We start from the raw sequence: 22019 nt of genomic DNA on the forward strand, positions 1-22019 counted from the left end.
GTACTGAATTTCTTACCCAAAGGCATAGAGTCAAATTTCAGTGATGTCCTGTAGGGCATGTGTGTGCGTGTGTGTGTGTGTGTGTGTACACGCTTATGAGAGCGAGCAAGCGAGAGAGCGGGAGCACCCACTCTCAGGAACACATTCATTTGTAAATTTAGTGATTAATGCAAATCTTGGCTCAAACATACTTTCCTTAAAGTAAATATCAACAGGAGCAGCTGCGGAAGTGCTGATGAGAACATACGTTTCATAAACCTAGTGATCACTTCGTTGTTAGCTTCCGTATTTGAGGAGTTAAAAAAGATTTAAAGCTTAGTAGCTATCATTCAATATTATCAACGCTGAAATTCTACCCCAGTGCAATATTTTGATAGACATTATTTTTGGTAAACTGAACCTTCATATTTCATTGATACAATATACTGCAGAACATGGGTCACAACAGATCCTCTTGATCTTAGGTGAATGAACATATGTGCCCACAATTTCTAAGAATGTCTTAAGAAAAAGAGATCTCTAGATAAATCATGTATCCATAATGATTATTTTCTGTAGAGGTTTACATACTTCACAATACAAAATGCTGAATGCAAACACTTGGGTGTTTTTTTTCCTGTTAACTTTGAATAACTCAAAGCATAGAATTAGAACCAATCAGGAGCTGAACAAGACAATACAAGCTCATCAGTAATAGTCGCTTGATGTCACTAAAATGACAAATGCAACTTTTAATGACATAATTCTCAGATTTCCATGCTTGAGATTGTCTTCCTTCCATTAACCAACTTCTTTTCCAATTTTCTTTCCTACTCCTCACCAAGTTAACTGTGTATTTTTTTATTGCTATGACTTGAATAGCTCTTTCTAACCTGGTTTGTTTTATTCTTCTTTCCTTTTTAAGAACATACAAATAATTCTTTCATGCCATCAGATAACTATATAGCTCATTATTGACAGTGTTCCTCTGCTCTTTTCTCTATTATTAGATGACTTATGTAATACTGATCATTCTAAGAGTTTTATCAATACCTGATTTTCATCCCAGCCAGTAAGAAATATATGATAACTCAGAAAATGAGCTTTCCCTCGCTCACTCATAAGTGTTTCCAGCGAGAGTAAGAGATCAGCAAACCACTCAAAAGCCTTTGGATCCCGGCAAATCCAGTAGAAATACACCTGTCAAGAGAGAAGACAAGAGAACGGATCTGTCCCTCTTCTCATAATGTGCTGATAATCACAGACTACTTTATCTCCATTAAATTATTTGAGCTCAAATGGGCACTTCTGCAAAATGACATGCTTCTCTCTGCCAGGGAACAGTCACACTGTGATTTCTTTTGAAAAATTTCACATTGTGTTTGAAAAAGTCCAGAGCGAATTCAGAGTCAGGAGTCTGTGGGCTGTTGCCAGTTTCACTGGATGAGGATCAATTCACCACATTCCTGGCTGTGCTTCTTTTGAACGAGGTTAATAATCATAACTAGCTGTGCCTTTCACGGCTCCCAAAGGGGGATAAAACCATTAGACCAACCCCCTTCATCTTTACTCATGACCTAAGCTTGGGATTTGAACTCTCTTCTCCAGAGACCCCAAAGGCTTGCGCACTAATCCACTTTGCCATCACGACTTCCGACTTCTGGAGGGTGGAGATTATGGCAATTGCAGAATCAAGCCCCACAGGCCAGAAGTTTCCCTCAGCCAGACATATCAGTGTCCAAGAAAGCTGGTGGGTGTTGGTTAAGGTTGTGTGTCAACTACTATAATGAAATTATGTCTAGGAACATTTGTTTTTAACTCTCTGTGTTTAGCAAATGGCATGTGACACGCAGTAGTCTGGGTTTGCTGAAATAAAGGCTTAGCTTTTGTGCTTTGGGTTTTAGGTAATTGTATCTAGAAGAATCCACAGGAGAAAGATCTATTAATTCTCCTGATTTTTCTCACACTTCTACTCCTTGCTGTTCACTACTGTTTCCTGCACCCCTTCCCCAAAGAGACTTCTCTATTGCTAAACAAGATCTACCAGGGGGCTGGCCTTGACCTCCACCGGGAAATATCTCCTCCAATAGATGGTGTGTACTCCTGCCTCCCCTCCCCACCAGCCAGCCTGCAAGCTCACAATCACGATGGAAATTATATATGAGATTTAATTAACAGATCAAGTTCATGAGGAAAAAAAAATTCACAGAATGTATTTCAAGACTAAACATCTTGCATATTTTCTCCAGGTTTGTGCAGGAATTTATAATATTAACAGTCAGTAAGAGCAAAAGCTAGTGAGGATAAGATTTTTCTCTTAACAAAACAGTTGGACATAGGGGAAGGGAAAAAAAAAAAGAAAGAGAGGGAAGCAAACCATAAGAGACTCTTGATTATAGAGAACAAACTGAGGGTAGCTGGAGGGAAGATGGGTGGGGGATGGGCTAAATGGGTGATGAGGATTAAGGAGGGCACTTGTTGTGTTGAGCACTGGGTGTTATATGTAAGTGATGAATCACTAAATTCTACTCCTGAAACCAATGTTACACTATACGTTAACTAACTAGAATTTAAATGAAAATTTGGAAAAAAAAAAAAGAATCAGAGCCCAATATTTGTTGGACAGCTATGGCTCAGAAAGCAATTTCAGTACTACTCCCAGCTCAAATAATAATCTCTAAGTGTGTTAACCCCCAAAAGGAGTGCCTGTCTCTTCGCCGTTGTAAATCTGTGCCAATGGGTCCTTCTGTTGAACGCCCCATGGACCCCCACAGGTATAGTGCTTGTTTTCATCCACTCATTTGTTGACTCAACAAATGCATGTTCCATGCTTACTCTATGTCAAGACTGTTCTCCTCTCCAGGACTTTAAGAGTAAACAGAAGGGGCAAAAATTTGCCATTCTCCTAGAGTTTGCGTGTAGAAGGAAAAGAAAGATGGTAATAAGTAAAACAGAGTACATGAGAGAGTGATAAATACTATGGAGAAATGCAAAGCAAGCTGGAAAGGGCTGCAATACTGAGTCAAAAGTTCAAGGGACAGGAACATTTGAACAAAGACGAAAGGAGGCAGAGGAATCATGGTTGGGGCAGAAGCCCTATAGAAGGAGTGGAACCTCTGGGGAAGAGCCAGGGGGCCTGTGTGGCTGGAACTGTGAAGAAGGCGAAGGCAGTAAGAGATGAGGACTGATGGGAAGGCTGAGAGGTACAGATGCGGGGTTTGGGGCCATCTTGACTTCTACTCTGAGTGAGGTGGGAAGGCATTGCCTGCCGTTGAGCAGGGGAGCGACAGGGTCTGAGAAAGGATCAGGAGGAAGGATCCCTGGGAGAATGGAGGCCAGGAGGCTGATTTTATATCCTACGTTGATGATGAGTACTGCTATCTTCTTGCTTTACACTTTGCATCGTGGCTAATCTAAATTATTCTTTGAAAACCTTTTTTTTTTTTTAAGATTTTATTTATTTATTTGACGGAGACAGCCAGTGAGAGAGGGAACACAAGCAGGGGGAGTGGGAGAGGAAGAAGCAAGTTCCCAGCGGAGGATCCTGATGTGGGGCTCCATCCCAGGACTCTGGGATCACTCCCTGAGCCGAAGGCAGACGCTTAATGACTGCGCCACCCAGGCGCCCCATATTCTTTGAAAACCTTAGCCCTCCTTTCGACTTGCTTTGGTCCCAGTGGAAACAGAAAATCTGCTGAGTGAATTTAATACCATTCTTACTGATGCACCTCCCCTTCCTTCCTGCTCTCAGTACGTTGTTTTACCTAGGAACTTGATGGTAGCATTTGGATGAGAACAAACATCATTGATTTATTTTCTTTTATTTCCACCCCTTAAGGGACGGGTTTCAAATACATTCATATAGGAACAATACCCCACTTACTTTTTAGAAAGCTTGTCAATTTCAAATCCAGTCTCAATCATCCTTACTTGAAAAATGCCCACATCTTAGCTTCCTGCTCACACTGACCCTTATCCTTTCAAATAGAAATCATGCCTGTCCTTGCTTTCTTGTGGCTTCACAGCGTGTCAGCCTTCTTAGGGCTTGCCAAGCCTTTTATACTTTTTACTTCCTTGTAATGGCTTTGTGTGTTTTTCCCTCTGTAATTGACTCACAGGTGACACTGGACAGCTTTGGTGCAAGAGGCAATGAAGGAACCCTGAATAGGCTCAGAAGTGCTTCAGGCAGAAAGAGAAGAAAAGAGACTTTGAACAGAGAAAGAGGCTATTTACGTTGACTCTCTTTCATCCTAACGGTGAGGGACACTCACTGTGAAGGGACAGGGCAGTTCCACTTCCGCATTTCGTCCAGTAGGAACGACCTGGTCACCAGTAGAACAAATATCCCAAACGACAGGCTACACCTCTGTGATCTGCCCAACACTCACCCCTCCTCTGTCTCCAAAAATAAAAAAAAACCCGAAATCAGTTCCCTGTCTTTAAAGCTTGGCTTCCAGAATTCTGTAGCTGATATCAGAGGCCCCACATACTTCAGGTTACTTTAAAAAAAGTTTTGTTAAACAGAAAGTCATCCTCAGTCAAGAGATGAAAGTTCTGAACTTTCCTAGCAACAAAGTTATTGCTTTTAATAGGACTCATCCCACACATTTCTGCAGAGCTAATGGAGTCCCAGATGTTTTAGGAGACAGCTGCAGGAGTGGACAATGGCTTTTGGGAGTTCCGTGTGCGTGTTGCAGGCCCTCAGGTCATATCCTTCCTGGCATGGACCACCATACGAAACTCAGCCACCTCCACCTTGGAGGGCCTGGGTGTGTGCAACACGCAGGGCTGTGTTCTCTGCACGCGCCACCTCTTCCCCACACTCCCTGCAGCTCTAGAATTCTGCAGACTTGCACGTGGACCAGGTCAAGGCGATCAGGGGCCAGAAGGAAATGGACCTGTGCTACTTTTTGAGAAACAATTTCAGAAAATGGAATAAGAAAAGCCAGTCATCTATTTTACTAGCAGAGTCCACAGAAACTCCCTGTCTCATGGCCCGGGCAGGCATCCCCAAACACAGGAAGGGGACACATCCTCCAGTACAATCTGTGCTTCTTTAGATCCCAAACCCATTTCCTGAGCCTGGAATGGGGACAAAAAATATTTATTTATATGTCTGTTTTTTTATGGCCCGGAACCTCTCCAAAGAAGTCAATTGCACACAAGAACACAATTTTATGATGCCATGTGGCAGAGCGATTAAATATTGTGAGCCCTTGAGCCCTCTAACCTGTCCTAGACTCGCAGCTTCACCAGCTACAAGCTGGGTAACTGGGGGCAGTTTTTTTAACTTGAACCCAGATCACCACGTATATAAACAAACGAACAAAACAGCCCTCTAGAACCACAACCTGTGAGATTATTGTGAGGATGAGAGGTATGGTTCATGGAAGCATTTGGCACAATGTCTGACACAGGCATTAAGCGCTCAGAGCTGTTCGTTGTGATTGCCGCTCTCTTCGCTGTCCCTTGGAGAAGCTTACAGAATGAATACCACGTGTTTATATTAGAGACAGCAAAGGCAATAATTTGCCTTACTTGGGGGTCTGTGTTCTACTGGGCACTTGTGAATTATAGAGGTGGTGATCACTGAGAAGAGGTGAAGCCCAACTTTATCTCTAGTACCAGTCTGGGAACCTCGGCATTGATCATACAGATGCCGTCCTGACTGAGGAACCCCTTCACTAGCAAAATGCACTCCACACTCTGTGTGTGCTAAACCCACAGGAGGCATTTTATGGGGTGCCAAGGTTGACCTTGACCTTGAACCAATGTTTTCACCCAGGAGAAGTCCAGTGGAGTTGCGCTGTGACCTTGCCTCCTTCTGGACAGTGCCCTCTGTTCCCCATAGTTATGAACTGAAAGTTTGTGTTGTCTCCAAATTTATATGTTGAAACCCAATATGATGGTATTGGGAGGTGGGGCCTTTGAAAGGTGGTTAGAGTTAGATGAGGTCATGAGAATGGGGCCTTCAAGGATGGGATTAGTGTACTTCTGAGAAGAGAAAGAGACCAGAGCTCTCTCTATCTCTGTCATGTAAGGACATGGCAGGAAGGTGGCCATCTGCAAGCCAGGAAGAGAGGCCTCATCGAAACCCAACCATGCTGGCTCCCTGATCTCAGACTTCCAGACTCAAGAAGTGAAAAATAAACATTTGTTGTTTAAGGCACCCAGTCTATTCTATTTCTGTTATAGCAGCTTGAACTATATGCTGTGTGCTAAGATATCCATGCTGTACAAAATAACACAGCACTGACAGAAACTTCGGCAAGTAGAGTTATGGAGACTTTCCCCTGAAGGAATCATGACCATTTTCCAAAAAAAGAATTTTTCTCTCTGAAAAGATAAAGACTGTGAGCGATTAGAAAACATAAATAAATGTTTATTATCCTCAATAAATGGTAGCTATTTTGTCCTGGTTTTTATTTTGTTGTTGTTGTGAAGGTCTTCCTGGATGAATACAAGAGCAAACAAATTTTGAAGCAACTATTCCTTCTTTTTGAGAAACTTCCTAAATGTGGCTTCCATGTCCCGTTTTAAGGAAATATAATTATAAAATAATTTTTTCTGGTTATCCATTATAAGACTGAGACCAGTCTTTGTCAGTCGTTTTTAGTCTCTAAGACTTTTTCTTTAAAAGACCTTTAAAGTTAATTATTTCATGGCTGTACTACTGCTTTGCCCGATGAGGGAGGACTGACCTTGCTAGTGCCTCAGTTTGTTCTAATTATAGTTAATAAGACTTCTTGGGCAACCAAAATGTTCATTAATAATAAAATCATTACATCAAGTGGGGGGATATCCATACTTCGGAATACTCTGAAGACAGTAAATAAAATGAAGTCAGTAGGTATTGACAGCAAAGGTGCTCTAAGTCATGTTATAAAGGGCAATGAAAACAAAACAAAGTGCATCTCTCTCTCTCCCCCTACCCACAGCTCTATTTATGTATAAATAAAATAACACCCTGTGTATGCGTATGGGTGCAAATACATGGAGAAGCAACAGAATGAGACATGCTCCATTGTTTAATGGTGAACCCTTAGAGAGCAAAGTGGTGGCAGTGGTTAGTTTGGGGAGGAAGGCTAATGAAGGGAGATCTTTTGACTTAGTATTTTATTTGAATCTAAGTGTTTTATTTGAATCTTTATTTGAATCTAATGACAAGGACATTATAGTTTTCTATGGCTTGTGTGGTTAATAAACCAAAATATTAAAGCTATTAATACTGGTCACCTCCCCACAGGGCAATGGTGAGGCCTGCTGGGGGACTGAGGTCTTTTGAGGCTGTCTAGTGAAAGACGGGGGGCACAGTGTCTTCTGGAGGGGCACTTGTGGCCTTGTACGCCCCAGTTCAATTTATTACCACACCATCAGTAGTTAGCAGAGATGGTCAATTCCAGAGGTAGCCAGAACTCCAGTGTGAGGGAAAGGGAAAGCAAATAATTTCTCAAACTAAACAGATTAAATTAAATGCATTTTTCATTCATTAGAAAAGAGAGCAGACCCTCCTTTGTTTTATTAATATATTTAAGTAGAGTATGGATTTTTGCCTTTCTTGGCCTCTTTGCCTTATTCCCACTGGCCTGAGCTGTCTTTTTATTTGAATTATCTGTTTATTATATTAGGTTAAGGACCCAAGGCCATCTTGCATGGGACACACTATAAATACCCATTATCATGGTTATGTATTATTGGGGTGATGAAGGAAGACAATTTATGAAGAAATGAGATTATCTTGGTTTTTCTATAATCCATCTTATTATAGTCTGAAGATTACATATGCAGTTAGGAAAAGGAACCAAAGCTTTCAGTTGGCCGTTCTCTCTGCCCTGTCTACACGGCTGTGACATTAGGGGAACTAAAATATATAAGCCAATATATTTATGCCTGCCATCCCCCCTCCCCATTTGCACACACCTATTTCATTCATCATTTTGACAGCTTGCACAAGCAAACTGTCCTAATTTTTTTCAAGAGCTCTTTTCACAAATTAAGTGTGATATGGAATTAATCATCCCGTTAGGCAGGTGTTGGAGGACATTCATCGCAATGGGGCATTTGCACCCCCAGTGCTCAGTGCCCTTCGAATTGCATCTCAGAGACCCCTCAACCACTCACACCCCCTTCCCTCATCCTGAAGGAGCGGTGTGTACTCATCTGCCTCCAACTAAGTGAAGTTTGGCTCTTACTCCTGTGTTGAAAATATCCCTTCCACATATTACAGCTTTCCCCCACGTTCCCCCACACCCCTGCAAGCCATCATTCTACTTATTTTTACTTTGCCTTCTTGGGAAATTTCCTCCTAACCACTTCTCCCCCTCCTCCCCGCCATCTTTAAAAATAAAAGATCGTTAGAAAGAAATTTTAAAACACCAGCTTCAAATAGAAAGTGCTACACATGATCCCAGAGAAGCAGCAGGCATCCTATTGGCTATTCTCCTGCATTTTACTTAGAAGTGTTCTAGAATAACATGGCAAAGGAGGAGGGTAAAGAGAGAGAGTTTGCAACGGCAGCAACCAAGAAAACTTTGCAGTTTGTTTTTTTTTAATTGTAGACTGGCAACATCAGGCTTGTACGGAAAAATGTACTACGTTATACCAACCAGTCTTGTATACAGGGAGAAAATCCCACCTAATTGCAGTTAACTCTTTAGGCTTAAGTTTCCAGCTCTGAATTCCTACCCTGCATTTTCGCCTTTGCTTGTTACAGAAGAGAACAATCTGAAAACTATAGCCCAGATCTATAATTCTGAAGGCGTTGTTGGATAAATACATACTGCTGTGCTCTCCTACACTTTAAAAATTAGATAGATGCCGAGAGTTTCATGGGAAGAGTATTTATATCTCAAACACATGTAGGCGGCCCTGACAAATATTAGTTACATAAGCCTAATGAGAGCTGTAGTCAAACAAACACCCAGTGGCTTTAAAATCAAAAAACTTCTTGGGGCACCTGGGTGGCTCAGTTGTTAAGTGTCTGCCTTCTGCTCAGGGTGTGATCCCAGTGTTCTGGGATTGAGCCCCGCATCAGGCTCCTCTGCTGGGAGCCTGCCTCTTCCTCTCCCACTCCCCCAACTCCCCCTACTCCCCCTGCTTGTGTTCCCTCTCTCGCTGGCTGTCTCTCTGTCAAATAAATAAATAAAATATTAAAAAATAAAATAAAACCGAAAAACTTCTTAAACGTTTTCTCCCACATGCACACTCTAACCAGGTAGGACTTAGGTGGAATTCTCGGTGTAAACTTTCAATAGCATGAAATCTCACTTTTTGCATAAAAGAGTCTTGAAGGTGGAAATTAGAAACACATGCTCCCATCCTGACTCAGTAGCTAACCAACTAGATGATTTTAGACAAATTACTTCCCGGTCTGAGTACAGATGCTGAAGTTCATGGTCACGTGCAAAGCTGGGAGGTTAAGACCTCCTAACTTATTTTGTGATTCTATGCTTTTAGCTTTCTTTCTCCCATATACCATTATTCTGACCTTTATTTTCAGTGGAATATTGCCCCAGTATTGCCCTCAATTTCTGTAAGTTATAAAAACATTATTTTTTTTTATTTTTAATTCTTCGGTTTCTTTTTTGGGGAGATAGAGATCAGGGTTCCTGTTTTACAGTTTTGTGGTAACTGCTTAATCCTCCCACTGAAATAGATTTGAGAAGCCTCATGAACAGAGCCCAGAAATAACAATAAATTAGTGGGGGAGGAGATGGGATCAGGATTTTGTGGGTGCTTATATGGACTTTTAAGATTTTGTGGGTTCTTACAAGAATTTTTCCTATTTGTAGTAAAATAATTGGAACATATTCTTTCAATTATAAAATTACTGAACAAATAGTCTTTTTGGTTAAATAAAAAAATGAATGAATCTTAGTAATCTAGAATTTCATAAAAATCGCACAGACTCCATTTGTTCATTCATTTTGTCATGTAGACATTAATTCACTCATCGATTTATTCAAAAATTGTACTGTGTACGTGCATGTGTGTGTATCTCACTATAACGATATCCAAAGGAGCCGCATGCAAGGAACTCAGAATCCATTAGGGGAAATGAGATCCTTTGTGAACATGACATAAAAGCACACAGATAACAGATACTGAGAGAAGGGTGAGATGTTGTAAGTCCGGTGTGAGGATAGTGAGAGGTTTGTCATGTTCGTGTCAAAGGGCCTGGAACATAGTAGGTGCTCAATAGATAGTCATTGAGTGAATAAGAGAATGAAAGTGAGACAGACGCGCAGTCTACAATCCATCCGTGTGAAATACAATGTGCCTCTGTGGATGGCTGTTACGGGGTAGACAGCAAAAGGAAAGAAAAAGCTTAGGGGGACTGAGAAATCATCATGAAGCATAACAAAACATTGCTGGGGCGGGGGGCTTCTGAATAAATGAAAGAGTAGCTGTTTTGCTTGTTTGGTACCATAGACTGAATGTCTGTGTCCCCCAAAGCTCGTATTTTGAAACCTAAATCTCAATGAGATAATATTCGGAAGTGGGGTAATTGGGAGGTGATTTGTTCATACGGAAGGAACCCTCATGAATGGGATTAGTGCCTTTATTTAAAAAAACTCTAGACTTCGTATGTACTTTTTCCTCATTGAGCTGCAAACTGCAAGTCAACAAATTTGACTCTTGCTAAAAAAAAAAAAAAAAAAAGCCTACCAAGAGCGACCTCGCCCCCTTCTGCTATGGGAAGTTAGAGCTACAAGACTGTCGCCTATCAACCAGGAGGCAGGCTCTCATCAGACACCAAGTCAGCCAGTCTATTGATCTTGGACTTCCCAGCACTGGAACTGTGAGAAGTCCGTTTCTGCTGTTTATGGGACCCAAGTCTATGGTATGGTGGTATAGTAGCCCAAAAGGACGACGACACTTAGTTGAACTTATTGTGGTCTAGAGGAAAGATGAGTCTGCATTGAAGAGTGGATTCAAGCTCTCCTGCTGCTATTTATTAGCTCTCTGTGCTTTGGGTTCCCCAGTAGTAAACTGAGGATGTTACTTATCCGAAAGAGCAATTATGGCATTTGATAAGAGGATGCTATTATTCCTATGAGCTTTGTGATTGGCTTCAGTTTTCTCATTTGTAAATGTGAATGAAAATGGTGAGTTCCTTAAAAAGATGATGTGAGATAGTATGTATAAAATGCCTAACTTCTTCCTGCTAGGTAGTCAAGGCTTGATGAATCTAAGCTGTTAGTAGCAGTAGTACTAGTAATCTATCTACATCTTTGGCAGCTATAATGAATTTTATATCATTTTATACACATTTACATTACATTATGTACACATCACATTATTGATTTGTCTTATTTGGTATTAAAACTCCCTGTTGGATATGGGCTCTTATTTCTCCGTGGTGCAAATCGGGAAACCCAGCTCAGAAAGGCGACTGAGTCACTCAAGACAATTCTTCTAGTGAGGGTGGAATCAGGCTGAGGCAGATTCTCTGGCCACGGATCCCTCAGTCCATCTACAAAACAATGGTGGCAGTCATATCTACCATATGTTGGTTATGTCATGGAAAGAGCCAGATGGATCTAAGTTTGAATCCTCATTCTGCCTTTTATTACCCATGTATTTTTAGGGAAGTCACTTTGGTTTCTCTAAGCTTCAGGGTTTTTTTTTTATTTTTTTTTTATTTTTTATGTGATAAACAGGCTTGCTATTATCTACTGTATAAGGTTGTTGGGAATTATAACAATCAAATGAGAAAATGTATGTCAAGCCCCTGTCACTTGGAAACTCACGAAACGATAGCTGATTTTTCTCTTATTTCTTCGTTGGAAAAGCCTCAACTTTAGAGATCTGCGATTGCCCCCGTGCTTCAAAGAATGCTATTCCATAATAAATGTTAGGTGGAGAATGTTTCTATGGCTAACTAATCTTAGAAGGATGGGTGAAACAAAAGAGGTTCTTTTCTACAGAACTTAATAGGCTAATAGGTGATGTGAATCTTCTAGAATGGGATTTGTAGTAGCTTAAGTTCTTCTGACCACAGAATTCCCTTTAGTGGACCATAGCACATGAGTGATGTTCATATCTAACTCATGTTAGAGAGACATGCTAATCGAATCAAGCATATTCCTTTGCTACAGGAGGAAACTGGAGCCGAAGTGTGAAGCCGAGAAATGGCAGCATCAGGCCCAGAACCAGGCTTGCCTGACATCCTGAGTCCTCCTGAACTGACACCACTCAGTGTTAATGTGGCTGCCTTTCTCCTGCTGCTGTAGCCTCTGCTGCTGGTCCTCAGACGGTTAAAGTATGGACCCTCTCTGGGTAGGACAAAAGAAGGAAGGCAACTATGGAGGTGTCTTGTCAGAAAACATTCAAGAAATGACAAAAGAGTTTCGGAGCTTAGCAACACCAAGCAAGCAGGCCAATGAATCCCAACTGTGGCATTTTTGCTTCTCGTCAAGACCCTTGAGGGAGGAAGATGCTGAATGGCACACTTGCAGCCATAACATCAGGCTAAAGAGACTAAGGAAAGGGCCGCCTGTTAATGTCACTAACAGTAGCCCAGTCACAAAGCCACTTGCAGCCTGTCCATATTTTACTGACATGAGCAATTACATGTCCTGTAATGGCAATGAAGCAATAAAATTTATGTCTTGTCATCTTTAACAAGATTAGACATAGCCCTTCTCATAAATGTAATACCGAATGGAGATTTTTAAGAACATAAGTATAGTTAAGGATCCTTGAGTTTATCCCTCATAGTTAATTAAAATCCTCCCCAAGAATTGGCTGATGATAGATAGAAGGATGTTGAACCTTTTAATCCATGTGAGTGTGAACTAATGATTTTTTCCATACCTTGCTCAGCTTCAGCGGGGTTTGTGACTCACATTTGTACCATATAGATTTCAGAAGAGATGCAAAAGGAGTGACCCCTATTCCCGCAGCGATGCACACGCTCACTGGATAGTGAAATACGTCCGTCAGCGCCGTTCCGAACGGCCCGTCCACCGCCAGCCTGCAATCACAAAGTGCAGCCCTGTGACCTTCAGCACACTCTGCTCTGCAAAATAAAGCCATCCTCCACCGACGATTTTCACAGGATGTGTTTGCCTCTGTGCGCAGGGGGCTGGCTCTGCGCTTGGAGAGGGTGGACTTAGCATGAAGAAGTGGGGGCCATCTCCTGGGGATGGGGGATGCCCAGACCCGCCAGACCAGGTGCGATTCATGGAAGGACTAAACCTTCTATGGCTCAAGCTCATGCCTCTTCCACATGGCAAACTCTCAAAATTCTTTGAGGCTTGTTTTGGCTCCAGGCATCATGAAGCCTGATAGAAGAGACTTTTTCTTTTTCCTCTTTTCTATTCTTTTCTTTTTTCTATTCTATTCTTTTCTTTTTTCTCTTTTCTTTTCTCTTCTCTTTTTTCCTCTCCGCTCCTCTCTTTTCACTTTTCTTTTCTTTTCTCTTTTCTGCAGCTGCCATCAGAGGAATAAAGCAGAAGGTGGTTCAGAAGGCTTATCCATCCTATTGCTAATGCGCTTCTCCTGTTTTTACTTATTCACTCCCACATCTTAGGATATTCATATAATTTTAGTCTAGAAGCCGTTTGTTTGAAATAAATATGATTTTGAGATAATTTCTCAGTTATATGGAATTTCTGAAACCCGTTATTTTGGATGATGACGCGAACTCAAAATCTGGGTTTTTGCCTGGAATGGCACTGATGTTTGGTCTTCGCTTAGCAAATTTTTCTTTGTAAAGATGAAGCATATTTATTGAATAAATACGATTGTCTTTCACGTGGTCTGGAATAGACCAGCCCCCGGATTCTACTCCCTTTCTCAACACCAGTTCTCCATGCTGGCTTTTCTTTCATTTCCTAAAATACACAGTACCCCCCTCCCCCACCCTTCTGCCCCGGGCCTTTGCATATGAGAATCCAAGTAACCGGAAAATACTCCGTCCTAATTCCTTCCTGCTCTCCCGACTTGGTTAAGAGTTATCCTTTCATTGGGTCTTATCGGAATCATCATTTCCCTGGGGAGGCTTCACGGACCCCTTAGACTAGGCTAACTTCCCTCTTATATAATTTATAGCCCCATGTGCCAGTCCTCTGGAGTCCTCAACACATTCGTAATTTTACAGTTTTTTGGGCGTGTACATGATTTGATTTGCATCTGTCTTGATCACTGGACCACAAGTTCTCTGGAGGGAGGAGCCAGGTCTGTCTTTGCTCCCCTCAGCATCCCAGGGCCATGCGTGCTCTCTGGCATGGAGCTGTTCAATAACAATTCGTTGAATAAATTGTAAAGGGAATGTTTAAAATATTTCAGTCAGCAGAATGTATTAAATAACCTCAACTATTCCAAAAGCACACATTTACATATGAACAAAGATATGCTAATTAAAAGGCTTCTAAGTTATTCATAACCATTCCCTAAGGGATGTCTGTTGAAGGCACCCGACGTTGGCCCATTTGGGCTTACTATGTGTTCATGAAAGTTCAATTGGGTTTTATTTTTAAATATTCCATATGCCAGACCTCCTAATAATTCAAATTAACTCTCCTCAAGTTAATCTTAATTAATAAGGCTTTATTACATATTGATATATGGAAATGGAAGAATAAAAATAAAAGGTCATTAACCAGAAAGGGTTAGTATCTCAGCCCACTGTAGATTAGTTTATAAATAATTAGATAAGGGGAATCGAGAGAGGAAAAAATGAAATGTCCAAGGATTAAAATGTCTTACTGTTAATTGTTTTTATAATTAGTTGTATTTGGGATTTATTTGACACTGATTTGAAAAGATAACAATGAAACCGAAAGAAGAATTGTGTCGTATAATCCACAGAAATATGTAATAAACACATTTCCACATAATTAGAATTGAGAATCTAAGCTGGAAATAGCAGGAGAAAATATTTAGTCTAGCTTCCCTGCTATGTTCCTATATAGTAGTCCTTCCTTCCACAACCCCGAGAGCTGATCCCATTGTGATGTTAAATTGCAGGGCACCTTGTCCCAGGTAGGGGCAGTTCAAAGCAGGAGATCATTTTTCTCATGTCTCACTGAAATCTGTCTTCTGACGACTCACGCTGCTCGCCTTCCTGAGAAACACAAACCAGGTCTCTTCCCTTTCTTGTCTCAGGCCTTCAAATGGTTGATTGTGGCTATCATGACACCCTGATCGTTCTTTTTTGGACAAAAATGTCTCCATTTCTCAAGACCTCTAGCAATCCTGAATCGGCTTCCTTTGCACAAATCGTGTACATAGTTCACTCAGCTACTTCCTCTTCGATTTGAACACAGAATTTGATGATGCAGCTTAGAAAACGAGTAGCTTTTCCAGCATCCCCATCGTGCGGTTCGTTGTTGCTTCCAGTCGGGCACACACGCACCCACCTCATTGACCTCCACCCTTGACTTTCTGAACCCACCGTCTTTGCGCATCTGCACTTTCTCCCCGTCGATCTTCACTTTCACTGACATCTGTGCAGCAGGTGACCTTTCTTAGTTTGCTCATAATAATTAACATTTTTTACTATGCAATATGTGGAGGGCTTTATAAGAACGGTCACATTTAATCCTAAACAGTCTTAGATACTATTATCATCTTTATTTTACATAAAGGCACATAGTTACATACATTCCCTAAGATCACACCCAAAACTGGGCTTTGAACCCACGCTGTTGGATGTTGGTGTCCTTGGCTCCGGGCAGCAGATTAAATCACTGAAAACTCTAGCCTCGACTCTGAGAAATTCCTCCATTTTACCTCAGAAGGCAAAATCTTTTGTTTTTTTATTTAAAACAAATTTTTAGATATATTTATTTATTTGAGAGGGGGAGGGGCAGAGGGAAATGGAGAGAGAGAATCCTCAAGCAGACTCCCTGTGGAGTGCGGAACCCCACACAGGACTTGATCCCATGAACCTGAGATCATGATCTGAGCAGAAATCAAGAGTCGGCACTTCACTGACTGAGCCACCCAGGTGCCCCTTTTTCCTGGGGCTGGTTTAAATCCTTTCTGGATTCAAGATAGTGAAAAATGATAGTATCCTCTCCCATGTGTTTGATTCAATTCAAAATCAAAACAACACTAAGAGATAAAATCATCCTGGGCACCTGGGTGACTCAGTCGGTTAAGCGTCTGCCTTCGGCTCAGGTCATGATCCCAGAGTCCTGGGATCAAGTCCTACTTCAGGCTCCCTGCTCAGTGGGGAGCCTGCTTCTCCCCGGCCCCTGCTCATGCTCTTTCTCTCTCTCGCTATCTCTCTCTCTCAAATAAATGAATAAAATCTTAGAAAAAAAAGAGAGAAAATCATCCAAGGAAGTCTGATAAAATTCTGAGTCTTCATATATTGAAGAGTTGAATAATTGTAGGGTTTGTTGTTGTTGTTCTACTGCGAATACATACGCCTCCACATGTAGAGAGGCAGAGGTCAAATGAATTTAACAAATGAAGGGAAACTTCATTGTTTCCAACAACTCATTTTTATTCATTCGACAAATATTTATTGAGTACCAACTAAGAGTTAGGGCCTGTTCTAGGCACTAAAGACAAGACAACAAAGTGAACCACATGGATAATGTCCCTTTTCTTATAGAACTTCCATTCTAGTGTGGGAAGATATATAGTAGACAGATAATCGAGCAGATATTTAGTAAGTCAGGGGAGGATAAGTACTATGAGGAAGAATAAAGTAGGGCTGAGGACAAAGCGATTACTGAGAGTCAGCTGGGGGTCATTGTTTCCAATGAGTCAGGAAGGAAAGACTTCGTTAGGAGACATTTGAGCAAATGCCTGGGGGAGGTGAGGGAGCAGCTTAGCAGAAATCTAGGGAAGAATGTTCCAGGTAGAAGGAACAGCAGTGGTAAAGCTGCTGAGGAGAGTGTGCTCGGTGTAGGAGAAAGACAAGAAGGCTGGAAGAATGGCTGAGTTCAAGGAGGGAAAAGGAGGTGTGGCAGGGGAGCCCAGGGAGGCCTGGGGGTGGGAGAGAGGGCATATTGTGTCAGGCTGTGAACTGACAAGGCACCCCACAGAAAGTATATTTAGTTCTGAGAAACATGTTCCAAGTTCTCATTGGGGTATTGGCTGAAATGCCAACTGGTTTGTGAAAGGCAAGGTTGGTTGATAGACCGGATAACTGTATACACTAAGAGTAGAGACCAGGCTAGCAACGGGATGAAAGTATTGATCTTGGCAATGCCAAAAGGAGGGCAGGGACGTGTGTGTGTGTGTGTGTGTGTGTCTAGTTTTATTCCTGATTCTGAGCATTTGCACTGCATTCTCAATCTTAGAATTCTGTTATATTACTTCCTTTCCATGATTAAAAAGAGAAGGACTGCTCTTAAATGGAGGAGCAGTCAGGTGCTGTCATCTGACTTTGGGCTCTGGTCTGACCAGGTGATGCTTGCACTTGGTTTGTTATCACACCACTCTTTAGTTCCAATGTTTGAAATGAAGGTATGTGACTCTTCCTAGCCACTGCACACAAGCAAGCCCAGAGCTACACAGTCACAGTTCAGTGTCCTACGGGAGGGAGGAAAGAGGGACAATAAGCTGAGAAGATTCTGTGCCTTACATTTATTCTAGTGCCTAGTTTGCCACCTGTAAATATTTGTTAAAATAAATGAGCTAAAGCATCCATACTGGGTCCAGGCATTCATGAATTCCTTCATTAAATATTTACTCTGTATGCAATACATGTCTGACACTGTTCCAGGCCCTGGACATAGATGGGAGGACAGGCAATGCCCTGCCCCCAGGAAGTTCCATCCAAGCGTGTCCTGACAGTGTTCACCATCTAATTTCTTAGGGCTGTGGCCACTGCTTGGTAGTTCCTGACACCCTCCAAGGATGGCAGGAGAAGGAATCTCTTGATGATTCTTTTGAAATGTCAAATTCTTTCAAAATGTTTTTCTCAATGCTTTTTGTGTGTGTCTGTTTTCCTGGGGCCTTAACCATGGGTGTGGCCTGCTTCTTGGGTCATCCTGCTGGAAGAGTGGGAATCAACTTTAAGCCATTGTTTGCTAAAGGGAGCCAAGGAGCGGTCATTGATATTGGGGCCCGGGCTTGTCTGAATAGGATGTTGTCTTTGAATTGTGTCCCCCCAAGTTGCTAAGTTGAAGTCCTAACCCCAGTACTTTAGAATGTGACCTTCTTTGGAAATAGGGTGGTTGTGGGTATAATGAATCAAGTTAAGATGCAGTCATACAGGAGGTGGGCCGGCCCTTAATCCAATATGACTCAGATTTGTAAGAAGAGGCCGGAGGGACACAGACATGAGAGGGGAGAATAGCATGGGATGACAAAGAGAGAGGCTGCACTGCTGCAGGTGCAAGCCAAGGAATGCCTCGGATTGCTGGTAAGCCCCTGAGCCTAGGAGGAGGCGGGGCAAGAGTCTCCCCTAAAGGTTTCAGATGACGCACAGCCCTGCTGTCCTTTCGATTCAGCGCCGGACTCTCCGGAACTGGGAGAGAACACATTTCTGTTGTTGCCGGCCACCCAGTTTGTGTTCCTTTGTTACCACAACCCTAGGGAACGAATATGGATGTCATCCGTGCTTTTCCACCCTTCCCAGACAGACCCTCTGCACATCGACCTTGTAGCAAAATTAAGACCCCGCGTGATGTTGATGTTGATTGCATTGGGCCCCTTGAAGTTCTAGAGAAAGGAGGCGGCGTTTTGCCATCTCTGTAATTCTGGCGCCTAGCGGGGGTTACGGATACTTGTTGATACACGCACGCAGCACCGACCGATTGAATGGCACAACTTTCTCCACCGTCGGATCATTTTATCACTCTATGAGCTTCAATCTGCAATTGCTTAGCTCTTTTTCCAGTGGGCGGGGCCTGCCAGCCTCACTCTGACTGTAAAGCATCCCCCTTTGGAAGACCAAAGTAACAAGCATAAAGACTTCAGACTGTAACAGCTAAAAAGTTCCCAGGGCTGTCTTACGCATCGCGGGCTGCGTGTAATTAGCCAAGTGTTGGTTTGGAGCTGAGAAAGCACAGTGCTCCTTCTTCCTGGATCACTGCCTGCCTTTGTGGAACATTTGGGGTTTTTTTTTTAAAGAAATGTACTTGCTTCTACTGGAAATCCACTAAATTATACTCTTTATATAGGGCCTTAAATTTAAAGAAATGGATTAAAACTTGCCATCTAGAATAAAGATATGGCTGGATTTGGGAAGCCTGTTGATGCACGAAAATGCCTTATTTGTTATACTATTCTAACTTATATATAAAAAAGAAATGGGGTCCAACCTTGGCAGGCTCCAGAGCTCCTTCGGGGCTTGTCCCTCTGCCCCAAAGGCTTTACATAAAGCTTCTGTCCAGTCTCCTGCTACCCGGATGTGGACACTGAAGAAGTTCTCCTGAGGGGCAGAGGTGAGGGTGAAGGGGTGCCATTCCAGCCAGGATATGGAGGGGCACTGGATCAGGATGTATTGCCCCGGCGCCATTTTGAAGTCACGCTTTCTCATGTGAAGTTCCAGAACTCCAGACGGGTGGCTCACCACCTGAATCAGAGCAAGAGGGTCATTTGTCTTTAGTCTCAGGTTAAGGGAGAAGATGATGGCTTTGGCTCCACCAGAGGTTTTTAAATTCTAGAATCAGCTTTTTTGAGGTTTTATTTACATATGCCATTTGCGGTTAGCTTCCGAGGATCTTTGCCATCGCTTTTTATATGTGGCCTGGCAACTCCAGCAAGCAGGAAGCTTATCCCCTTCAGAGTGCCGTCCGGAATTTGGGTAGCTGCACCCAGGAGCCATGTGGTATCTGGCGTGTGACCTTATGTCTCGAATGGCCAACCTCTCGCTAACTCAGTTAACCAGGATCAAGAGAACAGGAGCTGGCGTATCAGACATTGCACTTAATGATGCTTAGAGTTATTAAAATACTCACCGAACTGTCTCCATGGTCTTAAAATGTAGACCCTCTTTGTTACCGTTTTCAACGATCTGTAGCTTTTCTCAATCTCTGGTTGATTAGCCCTGTTATTTTTTCATTCTAAGTGGAAAACAATCTTCAAATTCCCTGTGAAATGTTTTGTTTTGTTTGGTTTTTGGTCAGGGCTCCTCCACTGCCCTGCTCAGGCCCTGAGCGAGGTGTGCGGAAGTAAAGGTGAAGACTCTCATCGCTTTTTTAAGAGCCTTGCCACGTGCCGCTTATCAGAAGGAAAGAACTAATTTCCCTTCTTCGATTTTCATCTTGTTTCCTGAAAAAAAACCTCTCTAGGCTCCCGTGTCTTCTTTTGTGGCAGGAGGTGGAAGGGAGCAAAAGCAAATGTCTAGAACCTGTGACAGTATTTTTCCATTCGGAAGAGAATCTCACAGCATATTAATCATTAGTTCTGTTTCCCCTCTCCCTACTGATATTTGTTCTGATTCTGCTGTTAAATTGTCTCCCTAGTAACAGCTCTAGTGGATTTCCAGAAGTTTTACTGTCTGGCTTTTGACGTAGCCTGATATCCTTTGGTGCTTAACTTAAAAGCAGCAACACCGAAACAGCTTAAAACAGAAATATGAAGCAATTTCTATGCATCTGCTTTCACGAAGACCGTTAAGGAGAGAGAGGATTCTGTTAATATTGTATTAGCAATATAAGTTTGGTTAGCAGAGCATTTCTTCTTGGACATTTAAAAAACCCGGGGCAGGGTCTTTGGTACTTTTCAGTCTCTTAGACATATTTTCCTGGTCAAGCTACTCACATCTTCCTCCAGCATGCCATAAATTTGGTGAGGAGGGGTGCAAGTTTGGAAAACACTCCCTGGGGCCCTCACTCACTAGGTGGGGCTCTGCGTGGTCCCTCCTCTCTCATTCTCCCTCTCGCTCTGAACCTGTGGGGGACCATTCCCTGTCCTCTGCTCAGTAGCTTTGACTGGAGTGTGTGCCTTGAAAACGTAAGTCTATTATTTGTATGTTTGCAAAATCACCATCTTTATGTGTTGAAGGAAGTGATTATATTAGAAGTTACCATAACCAACGTAAAGCTGGACTTAGTCCCCTGCCCATCCTCCCCAACCAATGCCCCCGCCCCCCCTCGATGAGAAACCAAAATAAAGAGCAAAACGGATGATTCCTGGGCTGCACTGTAGCATTTATCAGAATTCTGTTTACTGGTCTGGAGCCCTGATCCCTGTCCTCAGTAAAATTAGTCATGCTAAAAGATGCGCGGGATACAAGCAATTATTAGAACAGAAGATGGGCCTCTAAATTACAGACAGTTCTGCAATAAAAATGGCAAATTAAAAACTTGGGCTAATAAAAAATTTTCATCTACACTCAGGCTTTTATTCAGACATAAAGCTACACGCATACCTTGGTAATGACAACTTCTTGTTGAAACCGCCAGAACCTAATTATTCTTTCACACGCATATAAGACCACAGGGCCTAAAACCCATTTCCAAGCCTGTAGAGAGCAGCAGAGAGAGAGAAAAAAGGAAATGAAAATAGAATCCAAATATTTTCAGTTTGAACCAAATCAATACATAACATGATGGGATTCAGACATTTTCCTTTAATTTTGGGCCAGTTATCAACAATAAAGATATCTCCTTGTATTAAATACTATAACATTCAATTATTCCTTGAAGTCTACAAGCTTATTTAAGAGATTAAACTCTCTTGTATTGGTTTTTATGCTTACTTGATCAATGATGCCTTTATGTAATTAGAAATAATTGAATTTGCAAAGAAATAGGAAAGCAGATTGATGTTTACGTTACATATGATAGGGTCATAAATGCTCCCAACTCAGCCAAAGTCAAAGGCTTACAGAGCTACATTCCTGAGCCAAAATAGGACATGGAAAATTAAATAATAACATTGTGAACAATAATTTTTTGGGCCAACAATGCGTCACAACTTGGGGGTCTGCCCGAAGAAGCGCTCACACGCCCGCGCACACACACACACACACACTCACCCAATGCTATCAGGAATAAGACATAAAGCAGGTGTCTCAGTACTTTAAACATTGGTTTACAGAAGAGGAACAAAATCCTCCACGGTCTTCTGGGCAATTGTGACAATGAACACTTCAGTCTTCATAAATCCCTTCCTGTGTT

General features: G+C 42.1%; 1 protein-coding gene across 1 annotated transcript in view; it reads right to left on the bottom strand.

Annotated features, from left to right (window-relative positions):
* The window catches only part of NOX3 (NADPH oxidase 3), a 59440-nt gene that overhangs the window by 13845 nt on the left and 23576 nt on the right, over window positions 1–22019 (bottom strand). The window contains exons 8-11 of the mRNA XM_002927151.2: window positions 21269–21361; window positions 19215–19468; window positions 12799–12958; window positions 1033–1179 (exon numbers count right to left, since the gene is read on the bottom strand). Coding sequence (XP_002927197.1) covers window positions 1033–1179; window positions 12799–12958; window positions 19215–19468; window positions 21269–21361 — 654 coding nt within the window. The remainder of the gene's footprint in view (window positions 1–1032; window positions 1180–12798; window positions 12959–19214; window positions 19469–21268; window positions 21362–22019) is intronic.

Source organism: Ailuropoda melanoleuca, chromosome 10 (assembly GCF_002007445.2).
Source record: "Ailuropoda melanoleuca isolate Jingjing chromosome 10, ASM200744v2, whole genome shotgun sequence".
NCBI lineage: Eukaryota > Metazoa > Chordata > Mammalia > Carnivora > Ursidae > Ailuropoda > Ailuropoda melanoleuca.